This window comes from Balaenoptera acutorostrata, chromosome 1, assembly GCF_949987535.1.
Source record: "Balaenoptera acutorostrata chromosome 1, mBalAcu1.1, whole genome shotgun sequence".
Lineage (NCBI taxonomy): Eukaryota > Metazoa > Chordata > Mammalia > Artiodactyla > Balaenopteridae > Balaenoptera > Balaenoptera acutorostrata.
Window position 1 is genome coordinate 16167603 of NC_080064.1, and position 19582 is coordinate 16187184.

Consider the following 19582-nt stretch of genomic DNA (forward strand, 5'->3'; position numbering starts at 1 on the left):
GTGTTCTGAAAGGCAAGTGAAGAAAGTGTTTCAAGCAGGTGGGAGCCATCAACTGTGTCAAATGCTGGTAGAAAGACCAGCAAGTAAGTCAAGGACTATGAACTGACTACTGTAATTTGCAATGTGGAGGCCCTCAGTGACACTGACAGGAAGAAGTACTTCAGGTAAAATGGTGGGGGTAAAGTGTGACAAAAGTGGGTTTAAGAGAAAGTAGGAGGAGAGAAATCATAGACAGCAAGTACAGAAAGACAACTCATATTTTAAAACTGTACTTTTCTTGTTCTTTTGGTCAGTCAAGCGTTAAGTAGGCTAAACTTTCACGTTAAATGTATGCATGGCAGGACTCCACTACCGTCAGTGGTAGAGAAAATCAAAGTAAAGGAAAAAAGAGCTTCAAAGAAAGAAGTTACTATTTAATAAGGTAATAAGAAAAGGTCTTCAGGTTCATCATCATCTATGGGCTGACAACCCACCTATTTTCGGGCAAATTTTGTTTCAACATAAAATGACAACAGGACATGTTCCCAAAGACATAGAGCAAAGTTACACTGCAATCACCAGCATGTCTCATGTAAGTAAAGTAGAACCGTAAGGAAAGAAAAAAGCTGGGGGAGGATACAGTCTCTAGTCACCAAAAACAGAGTAAGAGGAGATAAGACTGAAATGTATTTCCATCTTTAAATGCGCCAAGCAACGCGTATTGGACCCAAAGTTATATCTGTGGCTCATAATCAGGGTATAAGAAGCATGAAAAAATCAGGATATTAATTTCAAATTTTCTGCTTCTATGATTCCCCTTTCTTTGGCACTTGCACTTTCACTAACTGGCCACTCTGAAGACCACTAAGTGCTCTTCTGAAAATGTGGCTTCTGGGCTGAAACCCCTGCAATTCTAACTGTATGCCTCAGTAATCCAAAGTAAATACCAGTACTAAACTATATCAGGACAATGTGCATCCAATACAGAAATCGTCTGTAGAAAGGACTCTGGATTAAACCCAATTTCCCAGAAGTCAATATAACAAAGATGTTACACAAACACATTCAAAACACAAACTCTGTGAATTACAAATTTAGACAATGTGTCTGCATGAATCCACAAGCAAATGTGACAGTCTAATCAGTCTAGATGCTTTTAAGTGGCAATTATTTTACAAATAAATTACTATCAAAATTCTCTCAGAATTTTACATTAAATGTTTAAATGATGAAAATATTATGCTATTTCTATGTAGAAGTGCTACAGAAGCCTGAATTCTCCTATGTTCTCAGTTATACCTCTAAATAAAAAATAATGAGCTACCAACCACCTCATTCCCTATTAGGATGGCTACTATCAAAAAACAAACAAAAAAACACCAGAAAATAAGCGTTGGTGAAGATATGGAGAAATCAGAACCCCTGTGCACTGATGGTGGGAATGTAAAATGGTACAGTCACTGTGGAAAATGGTGCGGTGGTTCTTTACATAGTTAAAAATAGAATTATCATATCATCCAGAAATTCTACTTCTGGGTATTTGAAAACAGGGTCTCAAAGAGATATTAGTACACAAATGTTCAGAGCAGCATTATTTCACAATAGCTAAAATATGAAAGCAACCTAAGTGTCCAATGACAGATGAACGGACAGACAAAAGGACAGACAAAATGTAGTATATACATACGATAGAATATTATTCAGCCTTAAAAAGAAAGGAAATTCTCTAACACGCACAACAACATGGATGAACCTTAAGGACATTAAGCTAAGTGAAATAAGCCAGTCACAAAAATACTGTATGATTCGACTTGTATGAAGTATGCACCTAGAGGAGTCAAACATTGTAGAGACAAAGTAGAATGGTGGCTGCTAGGGACTGGGGGATAAGGGGGAACAGGGAGTTCTTGTTTAATGGGTACAGAGTCACAGTTTTACAAGATGAAAAGAGCTCTGGAGATGGATGGTGGCGATGGTAGCACATTATGGAAGTATTTAATACAACTAAACACTGTTACCACTAAAAATGGTTAAGAAGGTAAATTTTATATTTATGTGTATTTTATCACAATAAAAAAATTAGAAAAAATTAAAAAAATAATAAGCAGCTGAGAGGACACAGTTTAATGCTGAATATTCTAGCAGCTGACATCATGAAAAGAGTTATTCTATCAGAGTCCTGTGAAAGTCAACATGCGGTTTGAGTTTCAAAAAGAAACTACATATGGAGATATGAAAAGGAAAATATAATGGGACAAAAAATAAAACCCACAAAAAAAGGTTTTATTCCTAGCTCAACGGAAAGTAATCCTTACTGAATATTTAATCTTTCTCCTTTCTCATGAAAAAGGGGATAAGGAAGTAACACAGACATCTGTGTTTAAAGTCCAGGCCTCTGGCTCATACCTGATGTCCACTCTAAGTTTAGGGTAATACTGAGACACGTATTTCCTGATGAGACTGTAGGAAGCTTCTTTAGGTTCACAAAGGCGAGTAAAGGCCAGTGGGAGGATATCCTCCAATTTTACTTGTGGTTCTGGATCCACTGCAGAGCTCCTGTTCTGAAATGTAATATCAAAAATTATCATCATTACAGGATATAGAGCTTTCTTTTCTAATGCTTCTATATTCAACTCAAGGGCTTTCCCAAGCTGACTGCCAAATCAAGTAAGCAAAAGAAAGCTATCCCTTTTTAGCAAATATTCAAATAATTCATACCACAGTGGTGTAATGTCACTTGAGTGGCAATTTCTTGGAGATAAAAGTTTCAGGGACTTCCCTGGTGGTGCAGTGGTTAAGAATCAGCCTGCCAATGCAGGGGACATGGGTTCGATCCCTGGTCCGGGAAGATCCCACATGTTGTGGAGCAACTAAGCCCGTGCACCAGAACTACTGAGCCTGCGCTCTAGAGCCCACGAGCCACAACTACTGAGCCCACGTGCCACAACTACTGAAGCCAGCACACCTAGAGCCTGTGCTCCGCAACAAAGAGAAGCCACCGCAATGAGAAACCCATGCACCACAATGAAGAGTAGCCCCCACTCGCCACAACTAGGAAAGCCCACGCACAGCAACGAAGACCCAATGCAGCCAAAGATAATAATAATAATAAAAAAAATTGAACTGGGAGAGTTAAAAATACATATAAAAATTAAAAGGTATTAAAAGTCTTAATACATTCTTGGCCTTCAATAACAAAGAATGAAAAGGATCATGCAGCACCAGACAGCAATGTACAAAAAAGTTCATTTTGAAAGTTTGAAAGCCTTATAAAGAAAAGTACAAAAATCTCCAATGCTGTAACACTGGGGATGCAGAGGAATAGTCATGATTTCAATTACTGACACACAGGAAATACTACATATTTCACTTTATTATCGTATACGTCCCATAAACGAAATTACGTGTCTGGAGGAGGGGGAGTGTTAGTATCTACAAAAAAGAAAAACTGGCTTAAGGTATAGTTTTAGGGTCTAATATTGAGTAAACATGTACCTGTATGCCTCTTCTAGTTTACAAGGTATTTCACAAAAAAGCAGTGTAACTCATACAGCTGCCCATAGTTCAACAGAGGGCAGTTAGGCCCACGGGCCCGGGGCTGGAGTGCCTGGAGTCGCACACTGTCCTGCCTACTCTCTGGCTGAACCACAATGAGCAAATGAATGATAACCTCTCCAGGCCTTCATAGAAAGGCTGCATCCTGCACAGTGCACACAGTGAACACTCAGTCAGCACTGTATTGTTAGTAGTAGTAATAGTATTACAGTGCTCAAACTGGTACAGACTTCTTACCTTTCTGTTTCTGGACTTCTGAGGTGCTTTTCTTGATTTCTGGACCACAATAAAACTCCCGGAAGCACCTTTTCCTTTTACCTAAAGTAAATTAACTTTAGTTGCAATAACAGGTATTTTTATTTTAAATTATTCTGGTACTCATATTGATAACTTTATAGTAGACTAAGCGAATTACAGGGCATGGTGATGCAAGAACTAATGTAAAGTGCTGCTGAACTCCTCAGAGAAAAAAGAATGGATGAGTCAAAAGACTTGGAATCAAATCCTATTTATGGTACCATTTAGCTATTCAATACTGGACAACCTCATAAACCCTCTGAGCTTTTGTTTCCTCATCTACAAAACTGGTGATACCAGGTTAAACAGTCTACTATAAGCTTTCAAAAAAAAAAAGAAGTGAGAAAACCTCTATCTTGAAAGGAAGACAGCTCCTTGGCAAAAGTTCAGGCCTGGTTAATCTCAGGCCACAATGCTTCCTACAGTTCGCCCGTTACAGATTATTACTGCATATGGGAAAGGTTATCTAGCAATTTTAGACACTGCACATGATGGTATGTGGAAGTCTTAGAACATACTTCCACAGTTTATGAAGTGCTGCCATAGAACTTCACATTAACCTGAGTCCTCCACACCTTAGCTTCACCTACACCTATGTGAATACAGCAATCAAATGGAAATGCTTTCAGCCTATAAACTTCTTGAAGCATCAAACTGAGGGTCAGCCTATGAGGCAAAATAGGTCACAAACTATATTTTCAAAAAGAAAAACATGAAGCCAGCTAATAAACTGTGCTGACATATACTATGATACTAATTATAATGGTTAGATAATATATTTTAAGCAATGATTATTTTAAAGGCCATTTAAATATCAGTCTTACAACATTTTGAGAAAGGAAGAATGTAAGCTCCATCACAGGAATCTGTTTTACTCACAGATGGACCCCCAAGCACCTGGCACACAGGACACACTCAATAATATATCTGTGGAGTTAAGCACTTGTTGAAAAGTTCCTAAGAGGAGTTTAAACGCCTGAGTGGCACAGAATTCTATATTAATCAAACCATGCAAAAAGATATAGAAAAAAGGCAATAGGACTCTGGGAATGCAGTGGACTAGATCTTCAGAACCATCTTTGCTATTACCATGGGACCTTGGTAGTTACTTCCTCCCTCTGGACCTCTAAGATTGACAAGAAAGTTCATTCTAGCTTTAGATTTTTATGATCTTAAACAATTTTTTTTTTAAGTTGAGGTATAGTTAATTTACAATTATTATATTAGTTTCAGGTTACAATACAGTGATTCAAAAGTTTTATAGATTATACTCCATTTAAAATTATTATAAAATATTGGCTATATTCGCTGTGTTGTACAAAATATCCTCATAGCTCTAAGTAAAGTTTTGATGTACTATGCAAAGTAACACGGATTTATGCCTGAAATCAATATTGGTTTTAGTATTATTCTCAATTTACTCAGGTTTATCTGATGCTCCCAAAAGCCTTAATAGTTTCAGATACTAAAAAGTTAAGGTGAACCTATGTGCAAATCTAATTTATAATGATAACCAGTCTAGCCACAGAAGTTAGGCCTTAAAACTAACAACCCTAAGACAAGAACAATTACCTTTTCTGCTGCTGCAGTAACTGGACTCCTCAACCCCACTTCTAATCTGCAGCACTACATAATCTCAAGCACAAGCAGCCCCCCAAAAATCCAATTAAAAGTACAGGCTGCTAGAAAAAAAGTTACACTACCATACTGCTTCTGTTCTCTAGAATAGTTATCTTTAAGCTTTTCATCATCATGTTAACTTATTTTAACTAACAAATTCACAAAGCACAAAAAGCCTAAATGTTACTAAATATGGATTTATAGCTAATACATGTTGAAATGATCTTATTACAAACAACCATTTAATACCTGTTTGATAACACCTCTATTTAATTCTCTTTTCAGTGCTTGTTTAAGGAGGTAGCCCCTTCTCTCCAGCTCCAGAGAAGGGTACTTATGGATGATATATTTTCGAATAGCAACCACGGATGCACCACTCTTCTGGAAGCATGCCTAGGAAACAGATTTATCAAACCATATACATTAATTTAAACTAGTTGTTTTTCATATGTTTTCTGACACCTATGTTTTCAAAATAAATTATTTTGGAAGTGAACTTGATAATGGATGATAAAAATGGCAGGAAAGAGTGAACAGTATTGCAGGTAACTTCAGTTCATCATGGCTGTGGAGAAATACAGAATTAACAATATTTCTGCAACAATTTTAAATTGTTCAAAACAGCCAAAGAGAAGATACAACATATGAACAATATTCTGTGTGTTAATGAAGAAGCTCTTTCCATTCTAATTCTATTCTGTATTTAGAAGACAGATCTTTAGCATTAAAGTGAGGAAAGCAGGGCATTTCTATCCCTTGTAGGTTCACGGATCTGGCCCATTTTATGGAATGAACTTCAGCACACCAGAACCAGTATTCCTCTGCAGGCTTTGTGTGAATGCCAGCAGATACCATAAGCAAAGATAATCTGAATAAATGGCACAAAACTGGGTTTACAGATGCAAAGCCTTAAGGGGAGTTTTGGACAAAAATGAGAGCATCTGATTGCAATTTGAAGTGCCCTCTTCCTTTTCCATCCTATTTATCTATATTCCATTTGACTAATGCCCATGGAAAACTCAAGCAGGTCATTACGTCACAAAGGCAGCAATTTTGTTTCAAAAGCTTTACATTTTGAAGCACACAAGCAGCATCTATTACCTAATGAGCTAGTCCACCAATTTTGTGTAGCCATTGTCTATAAAATGACCATAGGATTTACTCACTGTCGTTGCATAAAGACTTGGTTGAATGTTATTTTATACACTGACAATAAAGAAAAATAAGTCACAGACAGATGGACCAGAAAAGACTGTACAACACAATTTAATATGGATTGTGTTGAAATGAATCACCTGCTTCAAGTAAATGTCTCTGACCTATTACAACCTACTGAAGTTTTCTCCTGATCTTATAAGAAAACACAGAGTAAAGAAAATCAAGCAGAAAAGCACATTCTAATGCTAAAATAATCCCTTGCTCCACCAAACTGAATAAGATGAAAATAGGTATCAAGATTCCTGTTCAATTCAGAAAATGGTGTCAATGGTCTGAAACTGTGATTTGTTACACTGCATGGAATACACATGAGATAGATATAGATATAGATATAGATGTATTTCATTTGTACAAATATGCATAATCATATTCAAACTATTTTTCAGGCCTAATTATACTGTTTAAATTTTTTGTTTTATTATCTTAAAATTTAGTCCCTTCTCCACCCTCACTGTAACCCTGCTCCTCCAAACCTAGGCTGAGCGGTCACAAAGTGAAATCCTTGAAGAAAGGCTACACAAAGAAAAGAGATCTCACTATAATCAAGCTATATAAACCAGGAAAGTTTTCTTAATGAGCTGAGAGTTGTCTTGAAGGAGTGTAGGGAGAGGTCTGAAGGCAAACCTTTTTCCAGTTTGTCAGTGCCGTCTTCTCAAATTCTAAGAATGAGCACCAAGCTCCTCTTTCCTATGTAAACCACCGTTGGTTAAACTGATCTGTAGCCTTCTCTCCCCAATTCTGACTCAGATCCTAACAACAAGGTCCCTGAAATCAGAGTGTCTATGGCTTCTACTTTAACTCCTCTTGTCATCTGATCATGTGAAATACACATGGCAAAATGAACCAGAAAAATTTACACACAAAAAGGCAAGGTCAGATTAGAAGATACCCTTAAAACAGGAAAACAGTATCTGATGATCACACAAGCTAATGAAAGTCAATGAATTATAGCAAAGTTATAAAGCTATGAAAGGAGGATAGATTTTGCAAGTATTTTGGAATGACTAGGTGATGAAGCAAAGTAGTGAGGTTTCTAAAAGAGTTCTGGTGTGAAAGATAACCAACTACTAATATTAGACATAAGCTTTGAAAATGAACCTAAAGATAGCATATGTTTTTGAAATAAAAATTTTCTCAATGCTATTCAGTTACCCTGCATCACAATTCAATTTCATAAGGGCAAGGACTCTGTTTGTCTTATTCTATGCTATATCACTAGTAGGATTGCCTGCTACAGAGAAGCTAGTCCTCAATTGTTTGTTAAATGAATTAACATGTTCAGCCTTCAAATAAAAACTATACTGAAAATAAACTGAGCTTAAAAAAAAAAACATCTAAAGATAAGTTAAAAATACTTGCTATAGTAAATCTGAATTTTTTAAAAAATTAACAGTGCTCACCAAATGTGATAATATTATAAAAACATGAACTTAGCAATGGCTTTCTTCTATTTAAATCTCTTTTAGGAAGCAGAGCAAGATTTCTGATGTCTGCACAGGAGTATGCCATTTTCAAATACGCAAGAGACAAACAGAATAAATCTAAGATGAACTGCTTGAAATAAAAACTTGCCTTAATGGCCTCAGTTAGGATTGCATCCATCTTGGGACGTGGGGAGGAAGCCATCGGTGTTTGTTTCTGGGCCCTGGCTAGCTGGCTGGCAGAAAGGGTAGCCCAGGAAGGTATTGTTTTTTTCACTTTCTTCTCCTTTTCTTTAGACTGATCTTTCTCACTTTAAAACAAAGAATTGTTATTATGCAAGATAAACTCTTCAGAAAGAAGTATAAAGTCAGAAAGAAGAAAAGACCAGAGAGGGATAAAAATCAATGTTTTAATTCATTTCCACACTGAGGTGATACGTAAAATAAGCAACATTTTACAAAATAAAACATTTTTTAAAAATTGGGTTCTACAAATGAACCAAAAAGGTGTGTTCTCCCAGCTGCACACAGGAGAGAGGAGTCATATAAATCAGCACTAGTATGAAGGGCCAGTACAGAAATGAGAATTTTAAAATGAATTCTAGTAACAGCTGCAACAGATGCGATTCAGTACAGTGCAAAGAACTCAAGCTCTGAAGTCAGAAAACTTGGGTTTGAGTCTCAGCTCCAACATTTACTAGCTATATGATCTTAGCAAGTGACCTGAGTCTCAATCTCCTCAGCTGTAAAACAGTAATATAATACCAAATACTTCACAAGGTGCTGCAAGAAATATTATGTTTATAAAAAGTTTTGTGAACCATAAAGCATTATACAAATTTTATTCTAAGTAATAACAATACTCCATGTACCTAAAAGAAAGGGTAGCTGCTAAAAATTCCACAGACCTTACATATACCTATGAAACTGGGATGAAGGATTCCCTGAGGATTATACCTGGAAGGTATAGTTATTTCTAAGTCATTCTTTTATTTAAAAAGTAATTCCTGTTTTCACCAATTATGAAAAGAATAGAATGAATGCTACCAGCTGTCCTGCAAAAAAAATTTAAATTAAAATAGAATCACCATCACATTATACAGATTATCAATAGCGAATTTTGCCTTCAGATTCTCAAAGTCACCCTCCAATTGAATACTTCATCAAATATATACAGAGTTTTAGGTCACTCTAGCAATGTCTTGGTATAGATTAATGCTTTCTAACATAAGCACGTAAAAATAACTCATTCCTGCACAGAGGGAGGAATATAACGAAGAAGAATCTCTCAGGTCAGATTTTTATAGTCACATCCCATTTCTTATTGAAATTATGTCAATGTTTACAATAGCAGACACTCCCACAATGAATTCTAAGCACAAAAACACATGCCAAAGCCAGAAAGAATGAATTTTGCATCAGTCAAACCACTGTTCTGATAACTACTACAAATCCTAATAGGCCATACGACTACATCGTAAGCCTACTCCAGAAGATAACTGCAAAAAAAGTAAATCCAAATAGCATGTATTTAGCATAAATTAAGTTGAATCACTTAAAAAAAATCTGACCTACAGTCCTTTTACATAGTCTTCACTTATAAATAGCAAGAAGGCATAAGTCCTTACTCCTTTTTGGTTTCCTCAGAAGGCTTGTTTTCTTCTTTCTCTTCATTCTCAGGTTGCCCCTTTGGCTGCTCTGTCTCACTAGATGTAGCAGGTGGAGTTTCATTCTCTTGTTCTTCTACAGTGGAGACAGATTCCTCTGAACTTACATCTGGTTCTAAAAAAAAAAAAAAAAGAAAAAAAGAAATCAGGTGAGTAGAACTGCATCAAGTAAATACGTTAGAGCCTGAGTCAATAAAAAGGTAAAAGTTTATCTCTTTAAACAGATAAGTCAAATGTTGCAATTAACAGTTGTATCCTAAAATGAACAAATGACTATGAGTACAGTTTTTTTTTCCTGCTTTATGTCACACAAACTGCCTGTATAAGGGGTTGCTGATCCAGACCATTAGGTGAGAAAAGGAGAAGGATCAAGAAATCGTACAGAAAGGGAAACTCATTTTACCCCAAATCAAATCTCTTGAGTGTTTTACTCTATAATATTAATGATGAGACTCATAATTAAGAAATTAGTCATTTCATAATTTAACAGGCTAATATTAGTAAGGGAATAAATAATAGAAAATTAATATTTATTTTCCAAGTGAAATGATTCTGGCAAGTGTAGAAATATAAGAGGGGGAAATACTGAGGTCTGCAGTTGCTTGTCTGTGTCTTTTCTCAGTAGGTCTCCTTGAGCAGCCACTACAGAACACAGAACCCCAGGAAATGGTTAAGCAGAGACTTCAAAGAAAAGGGCATCAGTGGCCAAAACTAGGCAAAAAAAAAAAGGATATGCTTGAAGAGTTTTGTCATTTAAATTATGTGAACTCATTACTGGAATAATGAAGACTTCTTTGGGGCCTTCACATAAATAAGAGAATTTTAAAAAATGCCACTTCCTTCTTTTTTTTTTTTTTTAAAGGATTTTCTTATTTATTTATTTATTTATTTATTTATTATTTTTGGCTGTGTTGGGTCTTCAGTTCGTGCGAGGGCTTTCTCCAGTTGCGGCAAGCGGGGGCCACTCTTCATCGCGGTGCGGGGACCGCTCTTCATCGCGGTGCGCGGGCCTTTCTCTATCGCGGCCCCTCCCGTCGCGGGGCACAGGCTCCAGACGCGCAGGCTCAGCAATTGTGGCTCACGGGCCCAGCTGCTCCGTGGCATGTGGGATCTTCCCAGACCAGGGCTCGAACCCGTGTCCCCTGCATTAGCAGGCAGATTCTCAACCACTGCGCCACCAGGGAAGCCCGCCACTTCCTTCTGATAGCCAAACCACATACATACAATGCTAAAGGAATTCTACAAATTAAAATTCTAAACCGTAAGTTTCAGGATAGTCAACTATAATTTGTAAATCATCCTGGATTATGCTCTTCAACCAGACTTGCAGGTAAGTGAAAAATCCTCCCATATATGCTCAGCAAAAATCAAGGCTCTGGAGTCAGATATATCTGGATTCAAGTTCAGACTTTCTAACATTCTAGCTTGCTATCTTAGGGAAAGTTCTTTGACATCTCCAAATCTCAGTACCCTTACTTCACAGAGTTATTATGAACATTATACAAAATGCTTTAGGGGAAACCTGTAGGCTACCACTTGTACTGATTCCCATCCTCCTCTGGCCTCTTCTACTGCTTCTAGAGCTGTTACGCAAATATTAAGGCTAGAACTTCAGTATAACAATGGTATCTGGTGATACAGATAACTACAAGATGTATTTTTTTTTTTTAATCAAGATGTATCTTTTACCACCCTTCGCCCCAACGATCTGACCTAACTGGCCGATCTAACTGTCTGTGTAAGAACTTACTTTTAGTTAGTCATGTTTACTTATTTTTACATTGCCTTATTCTAAAAAAATTGAAAAGCCAAGACCGTTTACTGAGTTTTACCGTAACAACAGGACTACAAATTAAATTCCACATTATTTTCACTTAAAGCTTACGGTTTAATAAAGGTTCAACTGCTCAACAGATAATGAGACGTTGTTACATATGAGACATTGTTTCCAACTCACAGAACTATTGTGTCTGCCTTTTTGGATTTATAAAATTTAAAACATGAGTGAAGTCCAATTATTTTCATGTACAAAATACTATAATGGGACAGAGATAAGATAAACAAACACAACTTGTGAAGTGTCTTACTGGTCCTTTATAAATTCTCGGTTGACTTTTCTAATACCTTACACCTGGACACTCTGGTGTATTCTGAAAACTCACATTATTAGTGACATAGTGACTTTAGCTGGCTGTTAAATGTGGCTCAAGATGGGCCATCAAGTGGCTTATCTCAGTGCTGAAAAAAATAACCTATCCTCAACTCACCAGCAACTATTATTTTTTTTAATATGCTGATTCCCACGTCTCCTCACTGCCTTAGGCCAGAGTACCCCAAATGCTTGTAGTATTCGTCTGAGGATTCTGAGACAAAATCCAGGCTCAGCTGGAGAAGAGCAGATCCCTAGTGCACCAAGGATAGAGGCATCAAAGGTGCATGTATTATTTTATTCGTAATATATGCTGGTCAGCAAATATTTGGTTCTAACAGCCACGACAGGGACAGCACCAAGTGCTCGTCCCTGGCAATGAAAAGAAAAGAAAAAGAGAAAGGTCACAAGAACAAGAAAAGCAGTTCCACTTGAAGAAGTGGTTAGAGGTGCCACAGAGGAGCACAAATACTCCAGATTGACGGTGCTACCTTTCTCTTGATTATGTTCCCACCTCTGCCTGGCCAATCTTCTCTCCACCAACACCAAAGTTACAAACCAATGCTTTGATCGCCCATTTGCTCCCTTAAGGCCTCTTGATGATTTCTGGTTGAGCCTTCCCATGTCCACCTTGAAGGCCCAAGTCCTCCATTCTTCCAGGGTCTTCATCCCCATGACACTGTATGCCCAGAAGCTACTCTTCGACCATTCCTGTTCTCTCCAACCATCTTTCTGTTTTTTAATTCCAAGAACATGAAATTTTCACCTCCTAAAAATCTTTAGAGGCAAGATGAAATTCTTTCTTTGCCCACATGGTCTGGAAATGACATACCAACACGTACCACCTCTCTCTCTAAATGCTCCCCCCAAACACTGAGGCATAAAAAAAGAACAATTAAGTTCAAGGGAATTTATGGGACACTCCAAACTGGAGCAGAAACTTTTGCCTTTTGAAGTTGTCCACCGCTTTACTTTACCTGGCTTTTCTTCCTCCCCTTCAGCGAGCTTGCTCTTGGGAGGAGTTTCCCGGGTAGAATTCACAGCTCGACGAATCGGCATGGTGTTATCTTCTACCTTCTAAGAAAAGAAATGGCCATAATCACACATGCAAACAAAATTTCTCTTTTCTCTCTTTCTCAAGGGGCCTAACTGGGTGTCAGAAGATGTAGGAGAATTCTTCAAGTCGACTCCAGGATCTGATGCAAATTACTTTTAACAAGGTTTTTTGAAATGAAATATGATTCTTAAGAAGTACTTTTCAATGTATTTTACTTTAGCTAGAATTTCAAATGGAAATAAGTAATTATACTTGATTTGGAATAAATTTAGAAGGTTGGAGGTTTTCTCAGGAGTTTGAGGGGAAAGGGAAGATGAAAAGAACTTTGTATCTACTTGATTTGTTCAGATGCATAACCCAGACTCCCCCAAGTAGAGGAAGGAACAGGTACCAAGAAGGACCCAGCAGGGCCTGAAGTCAGGGACTGATCCAAGAGTGAGCTTCAAGAATGTGTCAGCCCCTACCTCACCTAACTTGTCCGCGTGGATCAGCTGAGCTCCTACTATAAGTGGGAGTGCCTTAGGATGGACGAGTTCACCTTGAGACGTATCAGTCGCCATTTAAAATAATTTCTAGGCCCGAGTACAGGTTACACTCTGAAGCCTCTGCTGTTAACCACAAGGATTTTTCCTAATGGTTTCAGTGTGGTGAAGAATCAACCTAAAGCACAGAAAAGACCTGGTGTGAAGATTAACAGAAACAAAACTAAACTAAAACGTCTAAATTTCATATACATCCAAAGGGAAAAAAAATTCACTATAAAACTTATAGTTAAGTGACAGATGACTTGGTCAGTTATCATTCAGAAAGATAAAATCACTATCAAAATATAGACTATGTAAAAGCAGCGACTAAGACAAATGCACAAGCCACAGCAGCTGTTGCACCTTCCACACGAACAAAGGCAACAAGGACAAGAAAGCTCATAAGGGACCTAACCCCATCCCTGCCTGTTAGTATCAGGAACTTAGAAAGAACAGAATAAGGAGACCTAGAGACAGTTTAGTCAAGGTTTACTCAAAGATCAGTTTACTAAAGAGAGAGGCTATTGTTACTGTTCTCAAAGGGGTCAGGAAACTTAATTGTAACCTTAACTCCATCTCCATCAGAGAAGTAATACAAGGGCAAAAATACTGCTGAAGAACATGACAGTCTAAGAGCCTCCAGACTCAGAAATGCAAATTCAGACCATCACCTAGGAGAATAAGTATGCCTCTAAGACCTTATTTGTCATATCTTTAATGCTAAGCAAAATTAGCACAAAAGAACAAAATTAAAGATTTAAAAATAAAACGCACGTAAATCACTCAAATTTACCTGATCATTAACACCCTCTGCCCTGCCCATCCTCATCTGGGACTCAATAACATTTTATAATAAAAACTCTTCCAAAATATAAGAAAATCATCAGTTAGGCGTTTAGATCTTTGTGCCATTGAACATTAATGAAGACTTGGGAAAGAGTAGACTAGTCATTCAGCTTCTACTTTAAGCTCTAACCCTGTCTAGGAATTTAAGAACTTTCAATTTGTCAGGTAATAGTTTCAAGCTCCAAACATACAGAACGCTTTCACGTTTACAGGGAAAACCTTTTTATGGGAACACCAAGAGCAATGCCAGACTTGTGAACTATCCGTCAACTGCAATGAAAGGCAGCTGAAAGAATTCAAGATCATATAATACGCTAAAAACTTATTATCAAGAGTAAATTAGGAATATCCATGAATATTTTAAAATTATTAACTATTACAAAAACTACTTAAAATGCTCATATAGAAATTCACTTCAACAACTATAAAACACAAAAATAAAAATAGTTGTTTTCTCATTTGTGAAAAGTTGGGTTTAAGGGCATTATTTAGGTTTGTGAAAGCTAGAAGTCTATCTTGGAATAATTTCAATAACATAAACTTGCTCCCTCATCCAACTAGAACTTAACATAGTAATATATTTTTCTCGATTAAAAAAAAAAAAGCAAAACTGATGATACTTTTACATGTAAATACCATACAGAAGTAAAACTTCATGATCAGGTTATTCTTGGTGAAGTGATACTAATGAATTCATCTTTCTTAACCTATGATAATACTAGCTAGGTTGAAAATGATACTGTGAAGTCAGCAAAACCTTCAGTAGTCTCTGTTCGTAGAGGATCTTTAAAAAATATTTTCCCTGAAAGTAAAATACTAAAAAAAAAAGTCAAAACCCTTCCAGTCAACTCTATATTTACTAATTGCTCAAAATTGAAACAAACAGGTTTCAGAAAAGGAGTGGGGGTGCGAAGGAAACTACTCTCAACGCCAAGATGATAAAATTGACTGAAATCAGGGCAACAAGTACATGGTCCATAAAGACATTAGACAACATTAACCTGAGGACAAGAATGTTAGTTTAAATTAGGTCAGGTAAGAAGTATGCCCAGGATGGAATAACTGAGAAATAAGTTGGTTTGCCAGTCTTCCTGGCTGCATCCACCAAAAAAAACAGGGCCTGACACTTTCCTGCTTAAAACCTCCCCATCACCACCACTCCTTATTTCAGTAATCTCACCCCTTACTACTACTCCACCCACCACTCTACTCTCTTGACTCCAAACACACAGATCTTCTTTTGGTCCTCAGTGTGTGCTTTGCACATGCTCTTCTTTTACACTGCAACATTCTTTTCCTAGACACTTCAATCAGATTTCTGCTCAGTGTCACCCCCTCAGAAAGCCCTCCCATCCTTCTAATTCTTTTTCAGGTTTCTTTTCTTTTTATTTATTTATTTATTTATCTTTGGCTGCGTTGGGTCTCCGTTTCTGTGCGAGGGCTTTCTCTAGTTGCGGCGAGCGGGGGCCACTCTTCATCGCGGTGCGCGGGCCTCTCACTATCGCAGCCTCTCTTGTTGTGGAGCACAGGCTCCAGACGCGCAGGCTCAGCAGTTGTGGCTCACGGGCCCAGTTGCTCCGCGGCATGTGGGATCTTCCCAGACCAGGGCTCGAACCCGAGTCCCCTGCATTAGCAGGTAGGTTCTCAACCACTGCACCACCAGGGAAGCCCTTCAGGTTTCTTTATATTGCATTTGTAATAGTACTTAACACCACGTGTAATTCAATATATGTCTATTTACTTTTTTATTATGTGTCTCTTCCAGTGAAATGTAAGCACTACAAGGGCTAGGACTAATTCATCACTGTATTCCCAGCACCTAGAAGGATGCCCAGCACATACTGGGTGCTGGATAAATATTGGGGAAAAAAAGTTGAACGAACAATGACACCTGACAGTACTTATTACTATATTCAGCAAGTGTGAAGAACACTTAAAAAATAAAACTAAATATTTAAAACTTAATATAAATATTAAGAAACGTTTGCCTCAGCTCTGCATTTCCTTAGTAAAGGTCATGAAACTTAAGGCTTCAGTCTATAGCACTTTCTTTACAATAGGTTGGTTAATGAGTTATTCCGTAAGTTTACTGTTCATCACAGAGCTAACAAAACTATATGAATGGTTAATTCACACTACCTTAACATCACATGTACCCATTAATTTAACTTTCGTTGCTACATTTCTGAATGATCAGACTTTTAGGCCGCCACACTTGTTTCCTGGCAGGAATCTTATCTGGCTGGTTCACTGCTGCATACTTGGTGCCTAAGAAACATGCCAGGCACAGAATAGGTGCTTAATAAATATTTATTAAGTGAAAGAATGAATAGATGAAACTTGAATAAGTTTTTCATCTGGGTTCTTATATGTGCCATCTGAGTTTACCTGTGGTTTATGTGGTCTTTCTGTGGTCATCAATCTGTTTGTTTTTTAAATTTAATGTCAGATTAACATAACAAAGATTTGCTTTTGTCAAGGGAAGTGCTAAGTTGTTTAAATGCAGGCAATAAAGAAAAGGTTGTAAAAGTAGAAAGTCTGTAATTTCAGAGTTCTAATTTACTTTCTCTACATTGAGAAAGCACTAGAAAAATAAGTAGTTCAACAATGTATTTCAGTTTACTGATATCCTTGAAAGTAAGCATTTTAGGGAAAGTATTATTATTTCATATTTTACCATAAAATGTACACAAGACATTGTACATTATAATATCATTAGCTATGCACTGATTACATCAAATTGTTCCCAATCTAAAATCTTTAACTATATTCAGACTTAACGGGTAATGTCACAAAAAGCATGCGTATAATTAGCTAGCAACTTTTTTTCACTTTCCTATTTCAATATATCAGTGTCTATATTGGGCACAGATGATATGGACACTACAGGGACCTATTCCTAAGACACGCACAATCTAACTGGCTGAAGAGTTAGGATTTTCATCTATACACGAAGAGTTCAGGACACTTCCTCCAAGTTCTCGCCCTCAATCTTCCAATTAAGCTTAAAAACAAGGCCAAAAATAACATCTAAAAATGTTACTTCTACTTTGAAACACATTACACTAAACTTTTGAAAAAAGCAATAAGAATTTTAAAAGCTCTTAACAGTTTTATGCCTATGCCAAATTAAACAAAACTAAACTATCTTCCAAAATAAAACTAGACACGTGTAACTTCACTCTAAGACAAGCCAGCTTTGTCCATAAAGTCCCAGGTGAATTCCTAGCTGCACTTTTAACTAAATTCTCACTTTTCAATGTAACATAAAGTCGGGAAGCATGATAAATAACAGAGAAAATGTATACGCGGAAAGGGCGGTAAAGTTCACCTTGGCCGTCCTCTGTGCAGGGGTGAACACTCCCTCAAAGTGGTTAAGTGACTCGTCCTCGGTCACAGACAGTGGTCAATTCGGTATCAAAATCTCAAATCTGGGCCTCTCACTTCACCACTCCTGCCTCCAGCTCTTTACAAACGCCCCTATTCACAGGTTTGACTTTATTAGCTCAAATCACATCACCTAAGGAGCAGTGACTAACAAGCTCTAGGAAAGCCATACGGGAAAACGAAAGCTTAGGCCCGCGTCACGGCGGCAGCGGCAGCAGCAGCAAAGGCTTTTCAGGGGCGCCAACAGCTGACACCGCGCCCGGACCGCCGAGAGAACCGGGCAGGAAGACCAGCAGAGACAAAGGCGGGGAGCGGCCGGTGCGGCGCCGAGCACAAGGCGGGGGGGAGAGCGGAGCCAGGATGAAGGCGGCGAGGCAAAGGGCGGCGGGCTCAGCGGCGGCGGACACCGAGGTGCGCGCTCATTGCAGCTGTCAGCTCGGGCTCCAGCTCCGGGATGCGCGCGGGGAGGCCGACGCCGCGACCCGAGCAGCGCCCGCCCGCGCAACGCAAGAGGCTGCGGACCGCGAGTCCCAGCGCTCGGCGCACTCACCGCTGGGAGCTCCGTAATGGCGGCGGCGGGGGCGGAGAACCCGGGGGGCGGGTTCGCCACAGCCAGTCACCGCCGCCGGCATCTTTCGAACCGGCTCCGAAAACCGCTGAGTGGGGTGAAGGGGAGGGCGGGAGCGGACAGCGGGGCCCACCGCGGGCCTCGGGAGCATGCGCAAGACCTTAGCCAATCGGAGCGGGCGGGAGGACGCTGGCGCAGGCGCGCTGGGACGCAGGGCCCTCGATCAGGGAAGAGCTCCCCCACCTCCCCAGTCCAAACAAAACAAGGGCGGGAGCGCGCGCGCCAGAGGGCCCCGGAGGAGGCTTCCAGGAGAGGGGCAGGGGGATAGGTCGCAGTTGGGGGAAAGGAAGGGGGCGGAGCGGTCGGGGAAGGCAGACAAAAGGCACCACCTCCGGGGACACGAGCGCCCCGCCCCCTCCTCTCGGGGAGCGGCGTCGGCGCCCCGGGCGAGCGGCCTCCGCTATTCGCCCTCGGGGTCCAGCGGGCCCGCGCCCACTCCCCACCCGCCTTTTCCGTCCTGAGTTACCTCTGCGCTCCCCCCTTCCTGTCGCCCGCGTCCCGCAAGGATTCTCGGCGCCGCTCCCGCTGCCGCTCGTCACCTCCGCCGCCGCTGTCCTCCAGGCCCAGCCGCTGAGCTCTGCCGCCCCGCCCCCCTGCCCGCGGCCCCGCGCGCGCGCCCCCCAAGCCGGCCCCGCCCCCGCGCGCGCCGGCGGCCGCACCCCCAGCCCGCGGGAGCGGAGGGAGCGCGCGAGGCTTGCCTCCCCGGTCGGGCGCGCGGGGGCGCGAGAGGGCGCTCCGGGATGTGGGCACGCCCGGACGGGGTCTGTGTATCCTCGCACCTTCCACCCGGCGCTTCCCGGGTGGCGTCCGTTAGCTTGGGTGATGAGGTTTCGGTTTCCTCGGAAGGGCACTCTTTTCACTTAACCCTTCTCTACTCTGGTTCAGTCCCTGGTTTTGGCGATCCGTCGTCTGCCTTTAGAGGGGTTGGCATTTCCCGCTTCTGAATTTAGCCACAGCACAAGAACTACACTTCTTTGAAGGCGGTTGGAATTATTAGAAACCCAGAGAGCGGAAAATTCAGTACCTCACGTTCGTTCCCATTAAGTATCCATACAGTACAGGGTAGCGTAATGACTCAGGAAAAGAACTGTAAAAGTTGATTTTTCTAATCAATGAAACGGTCTTCCCTGGCTCCCTAATCTGCATATGCAGGGACGGTTCTCAACAAGGAAACCGTGGCATTAGAAAACAGGGAATTCCCGGGCTTCCCTGGTGGCGCAGTGGTTGAGAATCC

At 39.9% G+C, this 19582-nt stretch overlaps 1 protein-coding gene across 7 annotated transcripts in view; it reads right to left on the minus strand.

The window, feature by feature from the left end:
* Positions 1-18948, minus strand: part of HP1BP3 (heterochromatin protein 1 binding protein 3) — a 33655-nt gene extending 14707 nt beyond the window's left edge. Inside the window, exons 1-8 of one of the 7 annotated variants that reach the window (XM_057549819.1) lie at positions 18815-18948; positions 13428-13623; positions 12884-12983; positions 9719-9872; positions 8242-8401; positions 5701-5844; positions 3772-3852; positions 2386-2540 (exon numbers count right to left, since the gene is read on the minus strand). In XM_057549819.1, coding sequence (XP_057405802.1) covers positions 2386-2540; positions 3772-3852; positions 5701-5844; positions 8242-8401; positions 9719-9872; positions 12884-12983; positions 13428-13523 — 890 coding nt within the window. In that variant the 5' untranslated portion in view covers positions 13524-13623; positions 18815-18948. Of the gene's footprint in view, positions 1-2385; positions 2541-3771; positions 3853-5700; positions 5845-8241; positions 8402-9718; positions 9873-12883; positions 12984-13427; positions 13624-17664; positions 18230-18270; positions 18411-18814 lie in introns of those variants that run through there. The other 6 variants (XM_057549824.1, XM_057549829.1, XM_007175065.3 and 3 more) reach the window with 6 other exon arrangements.
* Positions 18949-19582: the final 634 nt, after the last annotated feature.